This window comes from Ochotona curzoniae, unplaced genomic scaffold (genome assembly GCF_017591425.1).
Source record: "Ochotona curzoniae isolate NIBS_2020 unplaced genomic scaffold, NIBS_Ocur_1.0 scaffold_3208, whole genome shotgun sequence".
Taxonomy (NCBI): domain Eukaryota; kingdom Metazoa; phylum Chordata; class Mammalia; order Lagomorpha; family Ochotonidae; genus Ochotona; species Ochotona curzoniae.
In genome coordinates this window covers 5,211,863-5,232,370 of record NW_024467106.1, presented here as the reverse complement: position 1 = coordinate 5,232,370, position 20,508 = coordinate 5,211,863, and the positions used below count along the sequence as shown (strand labels likewise).

Genomic DNA, 20,508 nt, shown 5'->3' with positions numbered 1-20,508 from the left:
CCTGCTCACTGTGGGAGTGGGCTTGGCCACCTCCTGAGCACTGGTGATCAGCAGGGGAAGGGAAGGGATGCCTCTGTGGGAGGGGACATGGCAGAAACACCCGAAGTATCTGTTGAGTGGAGCGCATGGTTAAGAAGCCAGCACTAGCCTTGTTTGCTGCCAGGGACAGACATGGCTTGTGCCAGCTGCGGCCATGCTGGGGGACATCCAGGACCCGATGTGGGTACCGCTGAACCTCATCCCCCCTCCCCCCGTCTTCCCCCGCCCCGCAGACCCACTGGCCTTGTGTCCTGGCCCTGCCTGTAATCATTAACTGCTCCACTTCCCAGCCTCTGCTGGGTCCTGTCGGGTAGGACTTTGTGTCCTCGGGCAGCCCAGTGCTGTCGTCTGTCCCTTGCTGATTGCAGAGCCCCACTGCAGGCTCTGGGCTGCTGCCTGCTCCAAGCCGGAGGGACAGCACATGTGGGCAGGTCCCCAGGATGGCCGGGTGGGACCAGTTCAGGCAGCCTTACCCTGGAGGTGCTGGACTAGCCTGCTGCCCTGAAAGGGTGTGGTAACCCGGCAGAGCAGGGTACCCTGCCCCTCTGGACTCCACAAGTGCTACTCTGCTTGCTTCTCACCTCCCCCAGTAAACAGGTCAGGTTGCTGCAAGTCTCGATTCTAGGAACTGTCCCCTTGCCCCTTTAACCGGCTCCTTCACAGCTAATCTGGAGTGGGAGGTACGCCCTCCAGGGCATGCCTTCTTAGAAGCTCCGGCAATTCTGCTCATTGTGTGTGTGTGTGTGTGTGAGAGAGAGAGAGAGAGAGAGAGAGAGAGAGAGAAGGCGGCTTTCATCGGAAACTCACTACACTGGGCTGTCATGGCAACCTATCAAAAGACACTGCAGCCACAGCAGCGAATGATGGGAAAGCTTGGGGTGGGCGGGGCTTCTGGGCCGGAGGTAGGCGAGGCTCTTTCAGGACAATATTTCAGGCTTGGCCTGAGTCATGCAGAGGGAGGGGAGGCTTCATGACCTAATGCCACATCCCCAAAGGCTCTGTACCTGCCCGTTCTTACTCATGGTATCGTGATATCCCAGCTCTCACAGGAAACACCTGCTTGGCAGTGTTGGGGCATGTACCAGAGTAGCAGGGAAAAGCGCTGCTGGCTGTACGTGAGAGGAACTGCCACTGCGTTCCGAGGGATCGAGGATGGCTGTGATGGCTTCCGAATAGTAATCGCAGAGATGGGTGTCGGAGGAGGGGGAATAAAAGTTGGTCTGGGTCACAGAGTTCGAGTAGGAGAGCAAAAAAGATGTGTACATGGCATGATGCCTTGTGCCAAGTCCCGGGGACCCTAAGCCCATGGGGAGGAAACCCAAGCTGAGCCCCAGTCCTTTCTGGTCGTGCTGCCCACGTCCATGGTGAGCCAGGGCCTGTTGTTCACAGCTAAAGCTGATTTGGTTCAGATTACACCTTTCCCACATCCCTGCCACCTTCCCTGTGAGGCTTGCAGATAGCTGGTGTCCGGCTCGCGGGCGCGCTCGGAAATGCAGCACCAGCGCAGGCCTTCGATTCACGTGGCTGCTGCCCACAGGCCAGGGCGATTGGCAAGTGAGCTGATCTCACTCGGTTCAGGTTTTATCTTTTTTAAGGATTTATCTTACTTATTTAAAAGGCATAGTTACAGAGATAGTGAGAGAGAGAGAGAGATTTTCCCTCTCCTGATTTACTCCCCATATGGCTGCAAAGCCAGGGCTGGGCCAGATTACAGCCAGGAGGCAGGAGCTTCTTCCAAGTCTCCTGTGTGAGTGCAGGGGCCCGAGCACCTGAGCCCTCCCCGACAGCTTTCCTGGGTGCATGAGCAGGGCTCTGGATTAGAAGTGGAGCAGCCAGCATATAAATCAGTACTGCTAGGTGAGAATAGCTTTGTGAGTTACCTGTGGCTCCAAATATGATGGTGGTTTGGTGTTTCAGTAAATGAGCAAATACCAGTTCTGTTTTATCTGGTGAAAATAAGTTAGCGTGGGGGAGGGGTCTGGTGCTGCGGGGTAGTGAGTTAAGCCACTGCCTGCAGTGCTATATCCCACTTGGGTGCTGATTTAAGTCCTGGTTGCTCTACTTCATTCTGGCTTCCTGCTGTTGCACCAGGAGAAGCAGATGACCCCTGCACTGGCCTGGGAGACCTAGAGGAAGCTCCTGGCTCCTAGCTTTGGACTGACCCAGTTCTGACCATAGTAGCCCATCTGAGAAATGGGAGCCAGCCACGGGGGAGGTCTTTCTGTATTTCCCTCCCTTTGTAACTGCCTTTCCAATCAATACAAATAAATGTTACCAAAAGGGGAAGAGAGAACAAAACTAATGTTGGAATAGAATTAACTTTAACATTGTAAAGAATGTGTCAACAAGCCCAAGTGGAACATTTCGGAATTTGGCCTGTCCCCAGCACTGTTCTTTGTAGAGTGATGAGCTTGGTTATAATCAAGGAGATTCTGTTCTGGTTTTGTTTGTTTTTCCTAGAAAACAATTGCTCTCAGTGATAATACCTTACATTAAAAAAAATTTTTTTTCTTAAGATTTATTTATTTTTACATAATACAATGTAAGCAGCAATAAATAAAAAAAAAAAGATTTATTTATTTTTATTGCAAAGTCAGATACACAGAGAGGAAGATCCATCCATCAATTGACTCCCTAAGTGACCACAATGGCTGGAGTTTCTTCTGGGTCTCCCACACAGGTGCAGGGTCCCAAGGCTTTGGGCCGTCCTCAACTGCATTCCCAGGCCACAATCAGGGAGCTGGATGGGAAGTGGGGCTGCCAGGACACAAATCTGTGCACATATGGGATCCTGGTGCATACAAGGTGAGGACTTTAGCCATTAGGCTACCACACCAGGCCTAGTGAAAATGCTTAAATAGCCTTTACCTTCGGGGGGACATGTGTTGTCCCTGGGTCTCAGGCTGGCCAAGCCAGGAAGCACTGCTGTGACTGAGTCCAGAGGTTCCTTGCAGGCCAGGCACGTAGAGGTTTGAAGCTGCAGGCTTTAGCTGCGGGGACCCGGCAGGAAGGACTAGCGTGTGGTATGATAGTATGCCATTCTTGGAGGCAGCACAGGGGACGCTGAGCAGCCAGGACTCGGTGGAACCTGAGTAGGGATCTGCCCGGGTGATTCGGAGCCTCCTCGGAGTGCCATCTCCCATCTGCTGATTCACTCCCGAAATAGTCACAACAGCCAGGGCTGAGCCATTTGGAAGCCAGAACTGCTGGGTCCCCTGTGTGGGTGCGGAGGCCCAAGCGCTTGGGCCATCCCCTGCTGCCTTCCCAGGTGCATTAACGGGGCAGTGGATTGGAAGTGGAGCTGCCAGGTCTTGAACCAGCAACCATATGGGATGCCAGCATGACTGGTGGAGGCTTAGCTTGCACAATGCCAGCCCAAATTTGGCCTGCTTATTTAGGAGATTTATTTGTTTGAGAGGTAGGGTGACACAGGGAGAGGAAAACAGATCTTCCATCCGCTGGTTTCCTCCCTAGATGCCTATGGCAGCTGAGGCTCGGCCTGGCCTGTCTAGGCCAGTAGCCAGGCAGGGGCTCTGGGACTTGAAACACTACCTGCTGTCTCCTGAGGTGGCAGGACTCACACCAGGCAGTCTGATACAGGTGCTGGCATTCCTAACACAAAGCTTTTTCATGAATGAAGAAGTCCTGTTAACACTGGGTCTCCAAGTGGGCAGCACCCACGTTTACCCGTCCCAGTCACAGCTGCAGGGAGGTTCAGTCTATATTAGGAAGTGGAATGCAGTAGAGGTGCTGGGCTTGGTGACGTGGGTTCCTCCACAGCAGGAATCTGAGGGGAGGCTCAGGGAGCCGGAGAGGCCACGTCTGAGGCCACCCGTGACTCCCCTGTGGGTGGCTGGGCTTCCGGCAGGTGGTCTTCAGGACTTGGTTCTCAGCTCCTGTCTCGGCAGACATGGACTCTGTCTCGTCCACTTTGTTTCTCTTGGGAATGATTGACGCAGCGTTGGTGTGTGACGCATTTGGGGACCTTGCATGCAAGCAGGCTGAGGCTGCGTGTTTGTTGAGCTGAAGGTTTGTTTGAGCAGAGCTGCCCCTGCTCTGGGAGTGGACTGCAGGCAGCGCATGACGTCAGCCCAGGTCTTTGCCCCTCTGCACTTGAGCAACCCGATGCCGCCGGCTGCTCCGCGGCACCCATTGGCTGCTGCCAGGACTCAGCAGGGGCGGATTTTTGTTCAGTTAAGTAAAAGGGCAGGGCCTGAGCAGCCAGTGACAGCTGGGACCCAGCATTTCTTGAGCCGAGTTTCCCGGGACCAGCAGCAGTCCCTGTGCCGCCAGCAGTTGTGGTGGCAGCTGAGCCCCTGGCCCCGGCTCCCACCCCCGCCACCATGCTCTGCCTGTGCCTATACGTGCCGCTCATGGGGGAGGATCAGACTGAGTTCCAGTACTTTGAATCCAAGGGGCTGCCCGCGGAGCTCAAGTCCATCTTCAAGCTCAGCGTCTTCATCCCCTCGCAGGAGTTCTCCACCTACCGCCAGTGGAAGCAGGTCTGTGGCTGGGAGGTGGGCGGCCGTTCAGGCCCGGGTGTTGGATGTTGAATGAATGGATGAGCCGCCGGATGTTCCCCGGGAGTAAAGAATGTTTGCAATGTGGGAGTTGCTCCCATTGTCATGTGGCTGCGGCTGATCCTCTGCGGCCTTAAGAACCCAGGGCAGGGTTTTGGTGGGGGAAGGAAGGATATGGGAATGGACCTGGGGCGGGGGCAGGCAAGAGAGGACCTGGAAATGGGATTGAATGCTGTGTCTGGGTGGACAGAGTGGGCACCTGCTCCACAGAGGGGCCATGGACACCGTGAGCGCCAGAGCCTGGGGTCACTCTCCTCCCAGACACCTTTGTTCATCGCTGGGGCAGCAGGGCTGGCAGGGGGACAGTCAGGCGGTGTGCCCCGTGGGCAGACTTGTGTCATGGAAGGAGACAGAGAGCAGGCCTGGTAGCTCTGAGGGCGAAGCCAGCCAGCATTTTGGGATGACCTGGAAATCAGTGGCAAGAACACCGTCCTGGGGCTGTTGCTGTCACGGCACCCAGGGCCCAGAGAGCAGCATGGGTCGCTGCCGCCTCGGTGCTTTCCCCGGGCTGAGCCGGCGCATGTCCCCAGGAGGCAAATGTGACCCAGAGAGCAGGTCCAGTGTGTACCCAGCATCCGCCTCAGTTCAGCCGCACCCCGGGCATTCAGCTCTCCATCCTGCCGGGTCACGGGGTATCTGGTTGGGGAGGTAGAACTTGCCGAGGTCCAGGGCGGGGCTGAAGGAGAGCACGGGGTGATCCTCCCAGAGTTGAAGGTCACCAAGGGCCCCTCAGAGTCCAAGCCGCGCTGGCCTGAAGCGCTCTAAATGCCTCTCACAACGTGAGCGGCTTGCTTGCCCACCGGGATGTGGGGAGGCTACCTCCACTTTCCTTTTGTTGTTCGTGGTCCTGGTTCTGGGTGTTGGTGTTGCCTGGTCGAACTCAGGATTAACCTTGAGGGGGCAGGAGGTGCTCCAGAGGCTGAGGGGCCCGGCTCCAGTGCCACCCCAGGTCAGCGTGGGGGTGATAGGAGCTGAGCAACCCAAAGCCAGGACAAGTCCTGGCACCTCCTGGCCAGGAGACAAAGTCTCTCAAAGCCTCCTCGACTCACTAAACTTTCAGCAGGTGGAGCTGGCCAGGAGGTGGAGGTGATCAGGGGTGGCAGTGCTCTTGAGCCTGGGTCTGAGAACAATTGGCCCGGCTTCTGCCCCTCCCAAGTGCCCCATGGGCTGTGTTCCTGCCAGGCAGGTGATGGCAGGATCGGTTGCTCCCCAAAGCTTCACTCTGACCACAAAGGGGTTCCTGAGCCAGGGCCGCTCCCAGGTGTAGCAAGGAGCTGGGAACAACACAGCAGGGGCTGTGGAAACTCCGGTCACAGGCGCCTCTGTTCACAGATTAGCAGGTCCAGGAGAAGGAGCCTCAAAAGGAGCTCAAACACAGAACGCTGTTTTTGTGTTCTAGAAAATCGTGCAGGCTGGCGACAAGGACCTTGACGGGCAGCTGGACTTTGAGGAGTTTGTCCATTACCTCCAGGACCACGAGAAGAAGCTGCGACTGGTGTTTAAGAGTTTGGACAAGAAGAACGATGGTGAGTGAGTGCCCTGAGCCCCGACTGGCCCGGCCCGGGCACCTCCATTGCCCGGGCACATGCTCACAGTCCTTGTCATCCCAGGACGGATCGACGCCCAGGAGATCATGCAGTCCCTGCGGGACCTGGGGGTCAAGATATCCGAGCAGCAGGCGGAAAAGATTCTCAAAAGGTGAGCACCTGGCGGAGGGCAGAGATGGGCTGACATAGCAACCCTGGTGCCTGCACCTGTTCCAGGCCTTTCTCCGTGCACAGAGTGGGTAGGGGGTGGGAATCTTTTGTCCCAGCCTGGGGACTTGCTTTGCACACTGTCACCAAGAGGTGGCTTGTACTCAGTCCCACCTCTCTCTCATGGCCAAGGCGTCCTCTGATGCTGGCTTATCCCAGGACACAGCCCCCACCCCGTCCCTCGCTGGGGCCTGTGCCGTGTTCCTCCCCTGCACTGTTCTCGCGTGTGCTTGCACTGCCCACCCGGGCACTCACGTGTGCTCCTGCTGTCCACCCGGGCACTCACGTGTGTTGTTTCTCCTCTCTCCTCTGCATCCTACCCTGTCTGTCTGTCTGTCAGAATACGGACGGGCCACTTCTGGGGCCCTGTCACCTAGTAAGTACCCGTGTTGCCCTATTCGGTTGCTGCCTCCCCGCTCCAACTGCTCCACTTGATGGGAACAGGGTGCTCGGGGCCTGGTTGCCCTCCAGACTGCGGAGCAGTGTGGCACCCACACACACCCCGGGGTGGAGGCACCTGCTGTGGCCCCTGCCCCAGCACAGTGTGCAGCTGGGGTCGGGGCAGATGGCACGGGTAGGCTCACGCCGATGCCATCTTGCAGCATGGATAAAAATGGCACAATGACCATCGACTGGAACGAGTGGCGGGACTACCACTTGCTGCACCCCGTGGAGAACATCCCCGAGATCATCCTCTACTGGAAGCACTCCACGGTGAGCAGGGCAGCCGGGTCAGGCAGGTGTCGTCACCCCACCCCCAGTCTCGCATGCCCTTTGTCCTACAGCTGAAGGACAAGAGCTGTTGTGGGGCAGTGAGGGGTCCCCTGCCCTTTGACCCCACCTACTGTGCCCAAGACCCCGATGCGTGCTGAGTCTGCCCCTCCTGCCAGTCCTGGCCTGCAGCCCTGGGCTCAGAGCAGAACTGGCTGGCACCAACCAGCATGGGTGCCACCCAGAGTCAGGGCGCTCGAGGCAACGTGGCCCTCATGTTTGCTGAGGCCTTGCAGAATGTTCTGCCAGCACGATCTGGTTACACATTGGGTTTCAGAGGATTTTACTCCTGACGTGATCCTTTCAGTGCAGCCGGCCCTGGCTCTCCCGCACCCCCACCCACCCCCACTCCTGACCAAGTTCCCTGCGTAGAGGCTGTGCCTGTGGTTGTATAACCGATCCCCCAGGCGCCTCAGCCTGGCCCTCCCCAAGCTGAGAGCTCAGGTGGCAGCAGGGAAGGCTCGGGCTCGCAGCGTGAGGCCCGGCGAGCAGGTGGAAGGCACAGGGCAGGGCAGCAAGGCTCACTCTGTCATCGCCTCCCAGATCTTTGATGTGGGTGAGAACCTGACGGTGCCTGATGAGTTCACGGTGGAAGAGAGGCAGACCGGGATGTGGTGGCGGCACCTGGTGGCCGGCGGTGGGGCGGGGGCCGTGTCCAGGACCTGCACAGCCCCCCTGGACAGACTGAAGGTGCTCATGCAGGTAAGTGGTCCTGAACTCTGCCTCACGGCTGGGCCCTACTGTTTCTAGAACTTTCTGGCCCAGTGAGTGGGGCTAGAATTACTGTTCCAAGGTACCCATGACCTTTTTTGCAAGCAGTTAATCTAATTTTATCTGAGCACTTCAGCCAGGTGTTGCATTACAGGGGCCTAAGCTGGCCCCATGAGGTGAGGTGCAGCAGGAACCAAGTTCCTTAGCACATGTGGCACAGTGGCCCTCTGGGTCCTCACCTGACCCGTTTGCCACTGTGAGCCCGTCATCCCAGCCAGATGTGCAGTTCCACGTCCACAGGGCACAGATAAGCAAGGCTGATGTCAGAGCCGGCGTTATACAACGGATGCACCCGAGGGTGCCCTGTTGGACTTGGGTGCCTGTCTGCAGAGACGGGCCAGGCCTTGATCCCTGGTGCAGCTGGCCCATTGTGTGCCCAGAGCTCTGCTCACTAGAGCTGTCATCCTGCCCTTTGGCTCTTGGCCTGGGACCGAATGTGGGCTCTTCCAGCCCCCAGGAGGGGAGGGTTCAGTTCAGGGAACAGAGCTTCAGGTTGGACTTGGCCCTGTCTCCCTCCCTCCCTCTCTCTCTCCCATCCCAGCTCTCTCCAGGGGCCAGACTGGGCCTCCCAGTGGCTCTGTGACACAACCTCGGCCATGTGGCCGTCCCCCCAGCCAAGAAGCAGCCCATAGGTGGGGACAGGAGCTCTGAAGGAGGCTTGCAGTTCCACTGTCTTTGCAGTGGCAAGGTCCTTCCAGGGCTGCTGAGCACAGTGCTGGCAGCTGCCCAGGAAAGCCCACTGGCTCTCAAGTTGGCTCTGTTTAATCCAAAGATCCCCAGTTTAGCTTCAGAATATTAAGGAGTGGGAGCCCTCCTGCCTCCTGCCGCCTGAGCAGAGGAACTGTCCCTGGTGTCTTCCCTGGGCCACAGCACCTGCCTCACCTTGTTCCCTCCCCGGCAGGTGCACGCCTCCCGCAGCAACAACATGTGCATCGTGGGTGGCTTCACACAGATGATCCGTGAGGGGGGGACCAAGGCCCTGTGGCGGGGCAACGGCATCAATGTCCTCAAGATTGCCCCCGAGTCGGCCATCAAGTTCATGGCCTACGAGCAGGTGAGAGTCGCCTGCCCATCAGCAGGTGCTACCCCTGCGGGCGAGGAGGCCTGGGCCTGACCCCAGCTCTGCCAGCTACTTTGCTCTGGGTCAGTTCCTCACCTGCAGGCAGCCCAGAATGGGCCGAGCCCAGGGGGGTTCAGCCATGGTGCCCAGCCGTGGAGGGCTGAGGCAGGTCCAGGTGCCGTGGTCACAGGTGCGGTGGCTGATGGAACTGCTGGCTCCTGTTCTAGATCAAGCGTCTCGTCGGGAGTGACCAGGAGACCCTGAGGATTCATGAGAGACTTGTGGCTGGCTCCCTGGCCGGGGCCATTGCCCAGAGCAGCATCTACCCAATGGAGGTGAGACGCACCTGGGTCTCCGTCGGGGTGACAGAGAACTAGGGGAACCGAGGTGGGGAGGGCAGGTGGCACTTACCCTCCCTGCTATCCTGTCGTGCCAGGTTCTGAAGACCCGAATGGCCCTGCGCAAAACTGGCCAGTACTCAGGCATGTTGGACTGTGCTCGCAGGATCCTGGCCAAAGAGGGGGTGGCAGCCTTCTACAAAGGCTATGTGCCCAACATGCTGGGCATCATCCCCTATGCCGGCATCGACCTCGCTGTCTATGAGGTGAGCAGGCCTGTGTGTGTGTGTGTGTGTGTGTGTGTGTGTGTGTGTGTGTGTGTGTGTGTCCATGTGTCCTGCCCCCCCCCAGGCCCATGCACAGGGGACACGCCAGGGACGACTTCTCCTTCTGGCTCATGTGCTTGCTGTAAGGGTCCCTGGCACCTCCCAGTACAGTTCCATTGAACCCTGTCCTTGGGGTTTGAGCACAGGGGGCTTGGCAGCAGACCCTCAGCATGGCCACTCTGCAGGCTGCACAAAGCAGGTGCTTGCCCCCCTCTGCTTCCTGTCCAGCGACAGCAGAAACCTAAGGCAGGCAGTCAGGAGCTGGGCAGGGCCCGAGCCCAGCACATCAAGTGGCCCCGCGTGACGAGGGAACGGCTCCAGTGCGATGCAGGGGCTCTCCCCTCCTCCCCTGCCAAGTCACTCCAGAGCCCGCCCCTCCCCCTCTAGACGCTCAAGAACACGTGGCTGCAGCGCTACGCAGTCAACAGTGCGGATCCTGGCGTGTTCGTGCTGCTGGCCTGTGGCACCGTCTCCAGCACCTGCGGCCAGCTGGCCAGCTACCCCCTGGCCCTGGTGAGGACCCGGATGCAGGCACAAGGTGAGGCAAGGCCCTGGGGCCTGTGCTCAGGCGGGCTGGGGGGTGACAGGTGCTACAGACAGCAGCCACTGACCATGGGTGGCCTCTCTCTGCAGCATCCGTGGAGGGCGCCCCGGAGGTGACCATGAGCAGCCTCTTCAAGCACATCCTGCGGACCGAGGGGGCCTTCGGGCTGTACCGGGGGCTGGCCCCCAACTTCATGAAGGTGATCCCGGCCGTGAGCATCAGCTACGTGGTATATGAGAACCTCAAGATAACCCTGGGTGTGCAGTCACGGTGACGGCCCCGGGACATGGAGCCATCTCATTCTGTGAATGTGCCAACACTAAAGCCGCCTGAGCCAAGCTGGGAGAATGGGGCAGAGCTGGCAGGAAGGCCGCGGGCACAGCTTGAGTGCAGGCGTCTCTTATGGTGCCTGCAGGTGGCGGCAGGCCCCCAGGCAGCTCCCATCTGCTCTCGAGGTCGAATCAGCCTTCCCCATCGCTTCCCCCTCTGCTGCTCTGACTGGGGAGCAGGGGCTGGCAGCCCCCACCCTCTGCACCTGCAGCCACAGGACTGACCTGTGCGGGCACCACGATGGGGTCTGACTCAGGTGCCCACCCTCTTCTGAATTCATGCACACATAGGCACCTGGACATCACGTGTGCATGAGGGTCGCATGGCTGCCCAGAGCCTCTGCTCTGACTGACCCAGCCCACTGTGGGACAGTGGACAGTTGGGTTCAGGGTGGCGGGCAGAAGGGACGCCCCAGCAAGACCGCGCCACGGCGGCAGCAGCCTTAACCATGATGTTGGGGAGAAGGTTCTGTTTAGAAGGGAGCTGGGCGAGCAGCAGCCCTGTGCTTCTGGAGGGAGGACAGGAAGTGAGCCCCTGCTGTCCCGCGAGTGAGTCTGTGTCGGCGCCCTGGGTGGGGCTGGGGTGCTGTGGCCCAGCTTGTGGAGCCCATGGGACCAGCCTCACATTCCACTGACGCCACGTGTCACTGCTTGGAGCCTATTTATTTTGTATTTATTTGAACAGAGTTATGTCCTAACTATTTTTATAGATTTGTTGAATGGATAGCCTGTCATTTTCAAGTTCATTTTTTTATTCATATTTATGTTTACGGTCAGTTGTACCTCCCAACACCACCTGGTGGCGCTGTGGAGGCACCACCCGCTTCCCATGTGGAATTACAGAGAAATAAGGCCAGAAGGGAGGCGGCCTGGTCCTGGGTGGAAGACATTGAGGCAGGCCAGGTCAGGGCTGGCCCCCAGTGGCCCCCAGGCAGCCTCAGGGGCCCAGGGCCAGAGGGGGAGCCTGGGGGAGAAGCCGAAATCACAGTGAGGTGGAAGATGGGCCGAGGCTTCCAGACTCGGAGGAGGTATTGATTTCAGCCCTTCTGAAGGCCAAGGTTTGGTGGGTTTGCGGTGGAGGCTGCTCTGCCCCCACCCATCCGTGGAGCGGGCTCCCTTCTCAGCTGCTCTGCTCGTAGCACTGGCCACCTGACCTTAGCAGTGCCCTCATCGCCCCAGAGACGCCTGATGGAGTTTAAGTAGGGAGCGAAAATCAGTGCAAACATGATTGTTACACAGGGTGATAACTGGGACTTGTCCAGAGCTGGTGAGAAAGTCTTGAAGTTGTCATTGAAAACAGCCTTCTAATAAAGTTATTTCATAAGCTCATCGGTGCGAGGCAGGATTTCTTGGACATGGGCCGAGGGGTGCAGGGTGGGGTGCGAGCGTTGCAGGACCCACTGCAGGGTGGCCTGGTCCTTCCCCAGCCCCACCTGCTTGGAGCGCCAGCTCAGGAGGCACAAACACCACTGGGCCGCTGCCCGACCTTAGAGGACACTCTGCCCCTACTGGCTTATTAACGATCTGTTCACTTCCTGCCACATGGCTGCACTGGGCAGGACTGGGCCAGACCGAAGCCAGGAGCCTGGCACTCCTTCCGGGTCTCCCATGGGGCAGCAGGCACTTGGGGCATTTCTCTGATGCTTTCATGCACATCAGCTGGGAGCTGCGTTGCCAGCGGAGCAGCCAGGACTCAGTCTGGTTCTTCTGTCTTCAAGTGACTCATTTTATACTTGAGATAACTGCAGATTTGTCAATCCAGCATACCTTCGGTGTCTCCATGTACACGGCGAGGCAAGTACCTGCAGGGCTCTGACTCTCCCCCAGCCCGCCGCTCCACCTGTCAGCCCTGCCCTCAAAGCAGAAGAGAGGCCACCCACCCCCAAGCTGGGAGCAGACCTGGGATGTGTGCTTATTACCCATAAGGGCTGGAAGTCTCCAGAAGGGAAGGGCCCCATTTAGAACCTCACCATGTGTACTTAGGGGTCTACCTGCTGGCACACATGGGTGAGCTCCATGGCTGCCGGCACATGTGTCTGAAGGATGGGACACTCCTGACCACACAGAATCTGTAAGGGGCAGGCAAGCGGTCAGTCTCCAGCCTTCTGGGACCCTTGGCTTCCTGCCCAGCCGACAGGCACAGTCCCTGCCTTGTAGCTTCCTGGAGGTGGACCGGCCTGGGGTTCAGACCAAGGGTCAGTGTCAAGGCCTGGGAGCTCAAGGTTTCCGAACACTGTGACCCGGCTTGGCCTGGTCAGAGCGGGTCACAAGTCAGGGAAGCAGGAAGGGGAGGGACCTGTGCGGCCACCCAGTGCTCAGGGGACTTTGTTCCTTGTCCTCGGGGCCGCCCCTCTGTCAGCCAGCAGTCCAGGCCCCGGAGGCCATGGCAGGCCAGAGGGGCCCAGCTGAGGCCAGGGGCTGCGGAGCAGCGCAGGAGGGGCTTGGGGCAGGCCACCCCGCTCCCCTGTGAGACCACTGTGAAGTCCCGCCTGCTTTGTCACCTGGAACACAGGCTGAGCCAGGAGGGTGCTCTCGGGGCTGCTGCCACCCAAGTACACATCTGTGGCATACGAGCCATCATCGCTACACGCTGCGTTCAGCTGCCCAACCTCTCCCCAGCTAGCTGCCCACGGGAGGACACGTACAGGCATGCCCTGGGCCATCTCCCTGCCACACGACTAACAGTGGCATCTACAGCACGGCCACCAGAGGGGACAACCTCAGGCCCCAGGGCTTCAGAGCTGATTGTAATGGGGGCTCTGGGCAGCCCAGCACTCCGCTCCCCCTCCAACACGGCTGCCCGTGACCGCCCCACCCATCTAAACGTTCCCACCCCCTTGGGTAAAATACATCAGGGACTGCCATCTAGCAGGAGGCAGTGGGCTGTGGAAACCCATGAGAACAGAAATGGCAGTGACCTGGGCACGTCATGGTCAGGCAACTCCACTATGATTGGAATTTTTATTTTAAAAATCCAGATCCTTCTAAGAGCAAAATAACCTTGTGCTAAGGCCACAGGCCCGCAAGCCCTTCCTGGCTTCAAAGCCTATCACCTGCTGGCTGGGCCATGCTGGGCAAGTCACTTAACATTTGGACCTCAGTTTCTTCATCTGTGCAATGGGGATTTCTTGCTGACCTCATAGGACTCAATGTCAAATGTTTGACGTGGCACATGGCAGCAAGTAGGTCCCACGGAACTGTTTACAGTAAATGCTAGGTACCTGAGGGTGTCCTGCCTGTGGGCTCCATCTGCCACGGGATGGCGGAAATAAACTGTGCCAACTGTGCTTCTTAAGTAAATAATCTATTGTAAAGGCAGAGTTACAGAGGAAGGGGAAAAAAAAACCTTCCACCTGCTGGATCACTCCCCAAATGGCAACAGCCAGAGCTGAGCCAGGCAGAAGCCAGGAGCCAGGAACTCCACCCAGGTCTCCCATGTGGGTGCAGGGGCCCAAGTCCTTGACCATCTTCCGCCTCCTTCGAAGGTGCAGTAGCAGGGAGCTGGATCAGAAGTGGGGCAGCTGGGACTAACCTGTGCCTGTATGGGATGTTACTGCTGCTAGCAGAAGCTTAACTCTCCATGCAACAGGGCTCCTATATCTGATTTCTTGTTTGTTTATCTGTAATTTCTATCTATAAGCAACATGTATGGACACGTAGTATCTGCATAACTAAGAAGGCCTCCTTTAAAATATATGCATTTAATCAAAAGGCAGAGTGACAGGAAGAGAGGTTAGGGAAATCACATGCTGATTCATTCTCCAAATGACAGCCCGGGTTGGGCCAGGCCAAAGCCAGGAACTCCCACAGTCTCCCAGGTGGGTGCTGCGGTCCCTGGCTGCATTTACCGGGAGCTGGGTTGGAAGCAGAGCAGCTGCAACTTGAACTGGTATCACAAGCAACAACTTAACTTGCTGCACTCCAGCGCCAGCCCCTCCAAATGAAGCTTTAAAATTGTAATGAAAACACTGAACCTGGGCCGGGGTGATAGCTTAGTGGTTAAAGTCCTCACCTTGAATGCACCAGAATCCCATATCGGCGCCGGTTCTAATCCCGGCGGCCCTGCTTCCCATCCAGCTCCCTGCCTGTGGCCCGGAAAAGCAGTTGAGGACGGCCCAAAGCCTTGGGACTCTGCGCCCACCTGGGAAACCAGGAAGAGCTCCTGGCTTCGGATTGGCTCAGCTCCAGCCATTGTGGTCACTTGGGGAGTGAATTATCGGATGGAAGATCTTCCTCTCTTTCCTCCTCTCTATATCTGACTTTACAATAAAAATAAATAAATATTTGAAAATTGTGGACGGTGAGCAGTGGCATGGCCTTCTGCCACCATCAAAGCTGCGATCTGAGTGTGACAGAGGGTCTCCGGCTCTCCCTGCAGAGGCCTGCTGTTTCATCCTCCCACAGATGGGCAAATAGGGCCCCTTAATGAAGTCCAGTCAATTCTAGAGGTGCACACAAGGTGGCAGCACCAGGCCGTCTGCCCTAGAGCACAAGGCCTCGCAACCTCTCGCGTCCTCTCGTGGTCGTAGTGGGAACATGCCGTTCCTGATTGAAAACTACCTGGGGAAACTAAGGCAGGATGTTTCCCCTTTGGGGCAGGATACAGGGTTTGGGAGGACCAGGCCCAGGTGGCGCTCCATAGTGGCCTTGACTGAGAGGCCCAAGCCCCTGATAAAAGGAAACCAGTCCTAGGATTAACAAGGAACACTGGGAATCTGGGGTCCCAGGGGAAACCAAGCCGGTGCAGGCAGGCAGGGGCCGGGTCACCCCCACAGGACATGCCCCATAGGTCTCCCTGGATGACCCCACTCTCCCCCAGGAAGCCACCACACTGGTCACCCCCAGCAGGACCCATCCCAGCCTGGGAGTGAAGCACAAGGCAGCCGCCTGCACTCCAAGGGACCCTGCTCATCTGCAGAGTGACCAGGAACCTGCCAGGGCCCACAGCTGGCCAGGGCAAGGACAGCCCACACACCCAGGGTCTGGCTCCCACGGCCCTGCACCCTGCCACAGGGATCCACTCTGTTGGCCTGTCCCCAGGTCCGACACTGAGGAAGCCCTGGACACACAATGGCCTTCCCAGGGTTGGGGTGCAGAGCCCAAAGCCTGCCTGGACCAGCAGCCACATGGACCTTGACATGGCCACCACACGTAAACCATCTTTATTGCAGAGTCCCAGTTGCCTGAGGAAGCTGGGACTTCCCACTGGCCTGGAGGGACGGGCAGCCACTGAGAGGCCAGGAGAGGCCCAGGTGGCAGCGGGGGCTCCTGAGATCATCACTGCAGGTGGGAGAGGGAGTGTCCTTCCACCACACAGCGGGTGGCGAACGCAAACGGAGGCTGGGCTGGGCTTTCTCCCACAGTCCAGGGCCCCAGAACTGGGGTGGGCGGGAGGACCCCACCCCTACTCCAGCACAGCCCCGCGGGAAGCCATCAGTGCACGTGGGGCGCTTCGGCAATGGCCTTTTCCACCCGCAGGTACCAGGGCCCGATGTGAGTGTGTCGCATCAGGTCCTCAAAGGCCTCCAGCCCTTCCATGACCCGCAGCACGCCATACACTGCCTGGGGACGGGGACAAAGGGGCGTGTCCAGGCGGGCCCCGACTCTCCCTCCTGTTAAACACTGAGGCAGAGAGTTCCCTTCTGCCCCCAAAATGTCTGTCTTTGCTGGGCAAGGAACCCGGGAACTCCACCCACCAGGCCGTCAGCACCGCTGGGGTCAGGGCACAGCCAGGGCGTGGGTCAGAGTGAGGCCTGGGGGCGTGGGCATCGCTCGGGCTTCCCCTCCCCAGGCCTCCCTCCCCTCCCATCTCCGCCACAGACACAGCGGCCCCAACTCACCAGGTCCGCGAGGTTCGGCCTCTGGCCCCCCATGAAGGGCCGCTCCCCGCCCACAGCGGCCACCCACTTGTTGGCGGCAGCATAGAGGTCCTCTCGCACGTCATCCTGGAGGTGGTGCCTGTGCAGGGAGAACATCAGAATCCTGCCAGCCTGGTGGGCAGGGCAACAGCGGGAAGCCGAGGGCCTGGTCCCTGATGGGAGCGAGAAGTCCGGGGAGGCAGAGGGAGGAACAGGCTGGGGCAGGGGCCTGGGGAAGGCAGGGCTGGGGGAGCCGCAGCTCGCCCACCTGGTGGACTTTTGGGACAGCTGACCTGCACACACGTGTGCAAGCACACATACACACGCACCACCGGGCATCCTCACCTGCTCTTGAGGCGTTTGCTGATGAGGTACATGGCGGCTGCCCCCACGTACTTGGCCATGGCGCCCTCCACGGCCCCAAACTTGCCCTCCCGGACAATGTAGTCGAAGGAGGCCAGGGCCTCGGAGGGCGTGCGGTACACGTTGGGGGAGATGAGGTGCACCAGCCAGTCGTCAGCCCATTGCCGCCACTTCATCTCCTCTCTGCGGACGGGACAAGAGCGGCGGGTTGGGCAGGTGTCACGGAACCACGCCCCCTCCAGAGAGCCCCACCCCACTGCTGGCCCCGCCCTCCAGGGACCCTGCCCCGCCTCTAACCACGCCCACCCGGGAGACCGCCCCTTTCCCGATACCCCGCCCACCCATGCTTGGCCCCGCCCTCCAGGGACCCTTGCCCACCCATGCTTGGCCCCGCCCGGCCCCACCCACCCGGGAGGCCCGCCCACCGAGGCCCCGCCCACCCGGGAGACCGCCCCTTTCCCGAGACCCCGCCCTCCCGAGACCCCTGCCCGCCCATGCTTGGCCCCGCCCGCCCGGGAGGCCCGCCCTCCGAGGCCCCGCCCACTCACGTGCGGGCCTCCTTCCCTCCGTACAGCCTCCGCGCCTCCTCCTCCTCCAGCATGAGCCAGTACTTGTTACAGAACTCGGTCACCTCGCGGCCCTGCTCGTTGACGGCCTTCATGGGCGGGTAGTAGGTGACCACCTCTTCCAGCGGCTGCCTTCGGGACGGACCGTGCGGGTCAGCCCCATGCTCCTTCCTCCCGCCGTCCACACACCCCTCCCGCTGCCGTGCCCCGCACCCCGGCCTACACGAGTGGAGTTCGGGGGACACCCCGACCAGACGCCCCTCTGTAGGGGGAGGCGGGGAGGCCTTCGGGCCTGTGCAGGACGCCCCCAGCCACCCCACCCCGCGCTGGCACTGGGCGGCCCCTTACCCCGACACCAGGTAGGTCTTGAGGGCGCTGATGATGACGGAGGAGTCGTTCAGTTGTTGCTGGGGGAGGAGGCGCCCGTGGTCAGGAGCCGGCATGGCTGACACGGGGAGGAGGATCCCAGGCGGGACACGAGGGGCTGCTCAACCCACGGGCACTGCAGCGTGGACACTGCTACCGTCCTTCTGCCCCGCGTGCACCAAGCCGCTCCAGGCACCTGTCCCAGCCAGAGCCACCCTCCTGGGCTCCCAGGCGAGGGGCAGGGTAAATGCCATAGGTGCCGCGTACCGTGCCAGGCATTTCACAGGTGCCAGCCCAGAGGCCAGCGAGTGGCTCCTGGTGACCAGCTAGCCCAGCTGAGAACCCACAGGGGGCTCCAGGGCCCGCACTTGGGGAGCACCTGCCATACTGCCCTTCTGCATTGCACCTGCCCCAGGGCACCTGCTGTACACCAGCCGGGGTCACAGGGTCCTTCCAGGGTTGGAGCTGGGGGTCAGGGGGCCAGGGCTCACCAAGCTATCCCCTTCCTGCGCCACCAGTATGGGCACCTTCCTGTAAGCGGAGAACTTGATCTCGGCGCGGCGCACGGGGTTCACCTCCACCACCTGGTAGGGCAGGGCATGGAAGTCCAGGAAGGCCCGAACTTTGCTGCAGAAGGGACACGTCTTGTACTGGTAGAGCGTGAGCTGCAGGCGGCCGGACAGGGAGAGCTGGGCAGAGGGCAGGAGGAGCCGGTGAGACCCCCGCAAACGCGTACCCGTGTGGGGGAGATGAGCCAGCGGGAAAGAAACGGGGTGGGAGTGGCAGAAGGGAGCGGTGCGGGACACCCGCGCCCAAGGTCAGCCGCCCGCAGCCCGAGCCTTCCGGGGAGCCCCGGGCCTCACCTGCACGGCCGAGCGCTCGGCGAGCACGTCCGCCCGGCGCAGCCGCCAGCGCACCGTGTGGTACAGCCCCAGGCCGCCCCCGAGGGCCAGCGCCGCCGCCCCCAGCAGCCGCGAGCGCCCCCAGCCCGGGCCGGCGGCGGGGCCCGAGGCGCCCGCGAGGCCGGCGCGGCGCTCGAGCAGCGGGGCCCAGCGGCGGCCGGCCGGCCTCCCGGCCAGGGCACCCAGGCCCGGACACAGCCCCCGCACCGCGCGCGCCGTCAGGGCCATGTTCGCTCCGCCGGCGGCTCGGGCGGGCGCGAGCAACCGAGACTGCAGCCGCGCCGGCGTCCTTAAAGGGGCCGAGAGCCGACGGTGGCCGCCGGGGCCGGGGCGGCACGCCGTGCACCGCCCGGGGAGGGGGACAAAGGGGCGTGCCCAGCCGGGCCCGGCAGACCCCTCGGGCCTCGGGGAGCTTCGGCCTCCGCGTCCGGAACACCCACAGAAACACGCCGGGCGCGGCCGAAGGAGGCTAGCGGCGTGGGTCTCGGCGGGAGCCCGGCCGAGCGCCGGGGCCCCTCCGTCCGCCTAGCCGGGTGGCCGGCTGTCCTGCGCGGCTGCTCAGCTGTGCCTCAGGCCCCGCTCGAAGCAAACTGACGCCGGCCGAGTGACCTCCACGCGCGAAGGCGCCGAGGGGCCCGACCCCAAAGTCTCCGCCCTCCCGCAGCACTGGGTGCCTCGTGCTGTGACCTGAACCATAACATTTTCCCCAGCCCTAAAAGGGGCCTTGGAAGCCGGGTGTCTCCGATTCGCCCGAACCGAAGGGCCCGTTCGTGCAGCCTCAGGTCTCCAGGGGCGGGACCGGGAGAAGCGGGGAGTCCCAGGCCGCCCCGCTCGGCCGGCGGCGCTCGCCCCGGTCGCGAGTGTCGGTTTCTATTGATCAGGCTTCGGCGCGGGCAGCCCCGGGCTGGCCCCGCCCAGCGACCGGGGGCGGGGCTCGTGGAGAGGGCGGAGCGTGAGGGGCGGGGTCACGGCGTGGGCGGGGCCCAGGCGGAGGGAAGGACGGAATGGCTTCCTGGAGGCCGCGACCCCGAGGGCTGCGGCGGAGGCGGGATGGGGGATTGACAGGCTCTGAAGAGCCCCCGCCTCTGGCTGGACCCTGATTTAAGGCGCGGAAGATGCTGCGGGCGTGCACCCGGGAGCGGGACCCTGGACGCCACAGCAATCGCGACGTGCAAGTGACCGGCCCCGTTTGCAAAGGAGGAAACTGAGGCAGCCCGGGAATGGGAGCGGGCATTCGCCCTTTGGGGATTTCATTCAGAGTTGAGTTGTACAGCTGACAGCCGTCTGCTTTTCACCTTCTGCAAGCTATTTCCTTGTCTGCGAGGTGGGAATGATTGCTGGTTGGATTGGGACCAAATAAAGGAGAGGGCTAGGAGGGGCTGGAGGCCAGAGAGGTGGACCACAGAGCCTCTCTGGGCTGCGTGAGGGAGGGAAGCCCAAGGCCAGCCCCTTGGCCAAGTTCTGCTGCTCTAGCTAAGATTTCTCTGGGATTGATGTCCAGTTCGAATTGGGGGGCACTGCCCCGACCCTGCACTGCCTCTTCCTTAACTCTGCAGGCCTTTGGCCACCCATCTGTGGCCAGCACCCGGCACAGCCCTGCTAGATGGCCAGGGAGCCCCAGGACTGCGCACCACGGTGCCAAAGCCAGCAGCAGCCCCTGACAGGGGAAGGAATCCTACCATCCTGTCTCTGACTCCACCCCACCTCACCCTCCCTGCTGGCCCTGCGTCTAGCTCACCCCTTCTCTCTGTCCCCTGTACCCCTGTACCTGGGGCTATGCCCCACATCTTGCCCTGATTCTGCTCCAACTTTTACATGAGGGCAATCTTTTTCCTTCAATGCTAGCATCCCAACACTGGTTCCAGTCCAGGCTGCTCCACTTCCCATCCAACTCCCTGCGTAATACGCCTGGAAAGGGAATAGGAAGAAACTGGCACCACG

At 60.7% G+C, this 20,508-nt stretch overlaps 2 protein-coding genes across 8 annotated transcripts in view; one reads left to right on the top strand and one right to left on the bottom strand.

Annotated features, from left to right (window-relative positions):
• SLC25A25 (solute carrier family 25 member 25) overlaps nt 1-11,836 on the top strand; it is a 32,656-nt gene extending 20,820 nt beyond the window's left edge. For 2 of the 6 annotated variants that reach the window (XM_040963040.1, XM_040963042.1), the window contains exons 2-11: nt 6,019-6,145; nt 6,230-6,317; nt 6,714-6,749; nt 6,976-7,087; nt 7,688-7,846; nt 8,817-8,969; nt 9,203-9,310; nt 9,412-9,579; nt 10,027-10,177; nt 10,273-11,836. In XM_040963040.1, the coding sequence (XP_040818974.1) occupies nt 6,019-6,145; nt 6,230-6,317; nt 6,714-6,749; nt 6,976-7,087; nt 7,688-7,846; nt 8,817-8,969; nt 9,203-9,310; nt 9,412-9,579; nt 10,027-10,177; nt 10,273-10,457 (1,287 nt within the window). In that variant the 3' untranslated portion in view covers nt 10,458-11,836. Of the gene's footprint in view, nt 1-4,382; nt 4,542-6,018; nt 6,146-6,229; nt 6,318-6,713; nt 6,750-6,975; nt 7,088-7,687; nt 7,847-8,816; nt 8,970-9,202; nt 9,311-9,411; nt 9,580-10,026; nt 10,178-10,272 lie in introns of those variants that run through there. The other 4 variants (XM_040963039.1, XM_040963041.1, XM_040963044.1 and 1 more) reach the window with 3 other exon arrangements.
• Nucleotides 11,837-15,815: 3,979 nt separating this feature from the next.
• Nucleotides 15,816-18,634, bottom strand: PTGES2 (prostaglandin E synthase 2). 2 transcript variants are annotated; one of them, XM_041004467.1, is made up of 7 exons: nt 18,529-18,634; nt 18,157-18,249; nt 17,648-17,706; nt 17,282-17,431; nt 16,716-16,916; nt 16,353-16,470; nt 15,816-16,074 (listed from the first exon to the last, which is right to left on the bottom strand). In XM_041004467.1, the coding sequence occupies exons 4-7, from the start codon at nt 17,392-17,394 to the stop codon at nt 15,946-15,948; spliced, it is 561 nt and encodes a 186-aa protein (XP_040860401.1). In that variant the 5' UTR covers nt 17,395-17,431; nt 17,648-17,706; nt 18,157-18,249; nt 18,529-18,634; the 3' UTR covers nt 15,816-15,945. The 2 variants fall into 2 exon arrangements, with proteins under 2 accessions (XP_040860401.1, XP_040860400.1); XM_041004466.1 differs by lacking the exons at nt 18,157-18,249; nt 18,529-18,634 and having other exon boundaries at nt 17,282-17,427; nt 17,648-17,689.
• Nucleotides 18,635-20,508: the final 1,874 nt, after the last annotated feature.

Coding starts and splice junctions, on each gene's coding strand:
- PTGES2 (XM_041004467.1), bottom strand. CDS start 17,394: ATGAAGGCCGTCAACGAGCAGGGCCGCGAGGTGACCGAGTTCTGTAAC. Junction 16,917..17,281: donor GGAGGGAAGGAGGCCCGCAC/GTGAGTGGGCGG, acceptor TCCCGTCCGCAG/AGAGGAGATGAAGTGGCGGC. Junction 16,471..16,715: donor AGCAAACGCCTCAAGAGCAG/GTGAGGATGCCC, acceptor CTCCCTGCACAG/GCACCACCTCCAGGATGACG.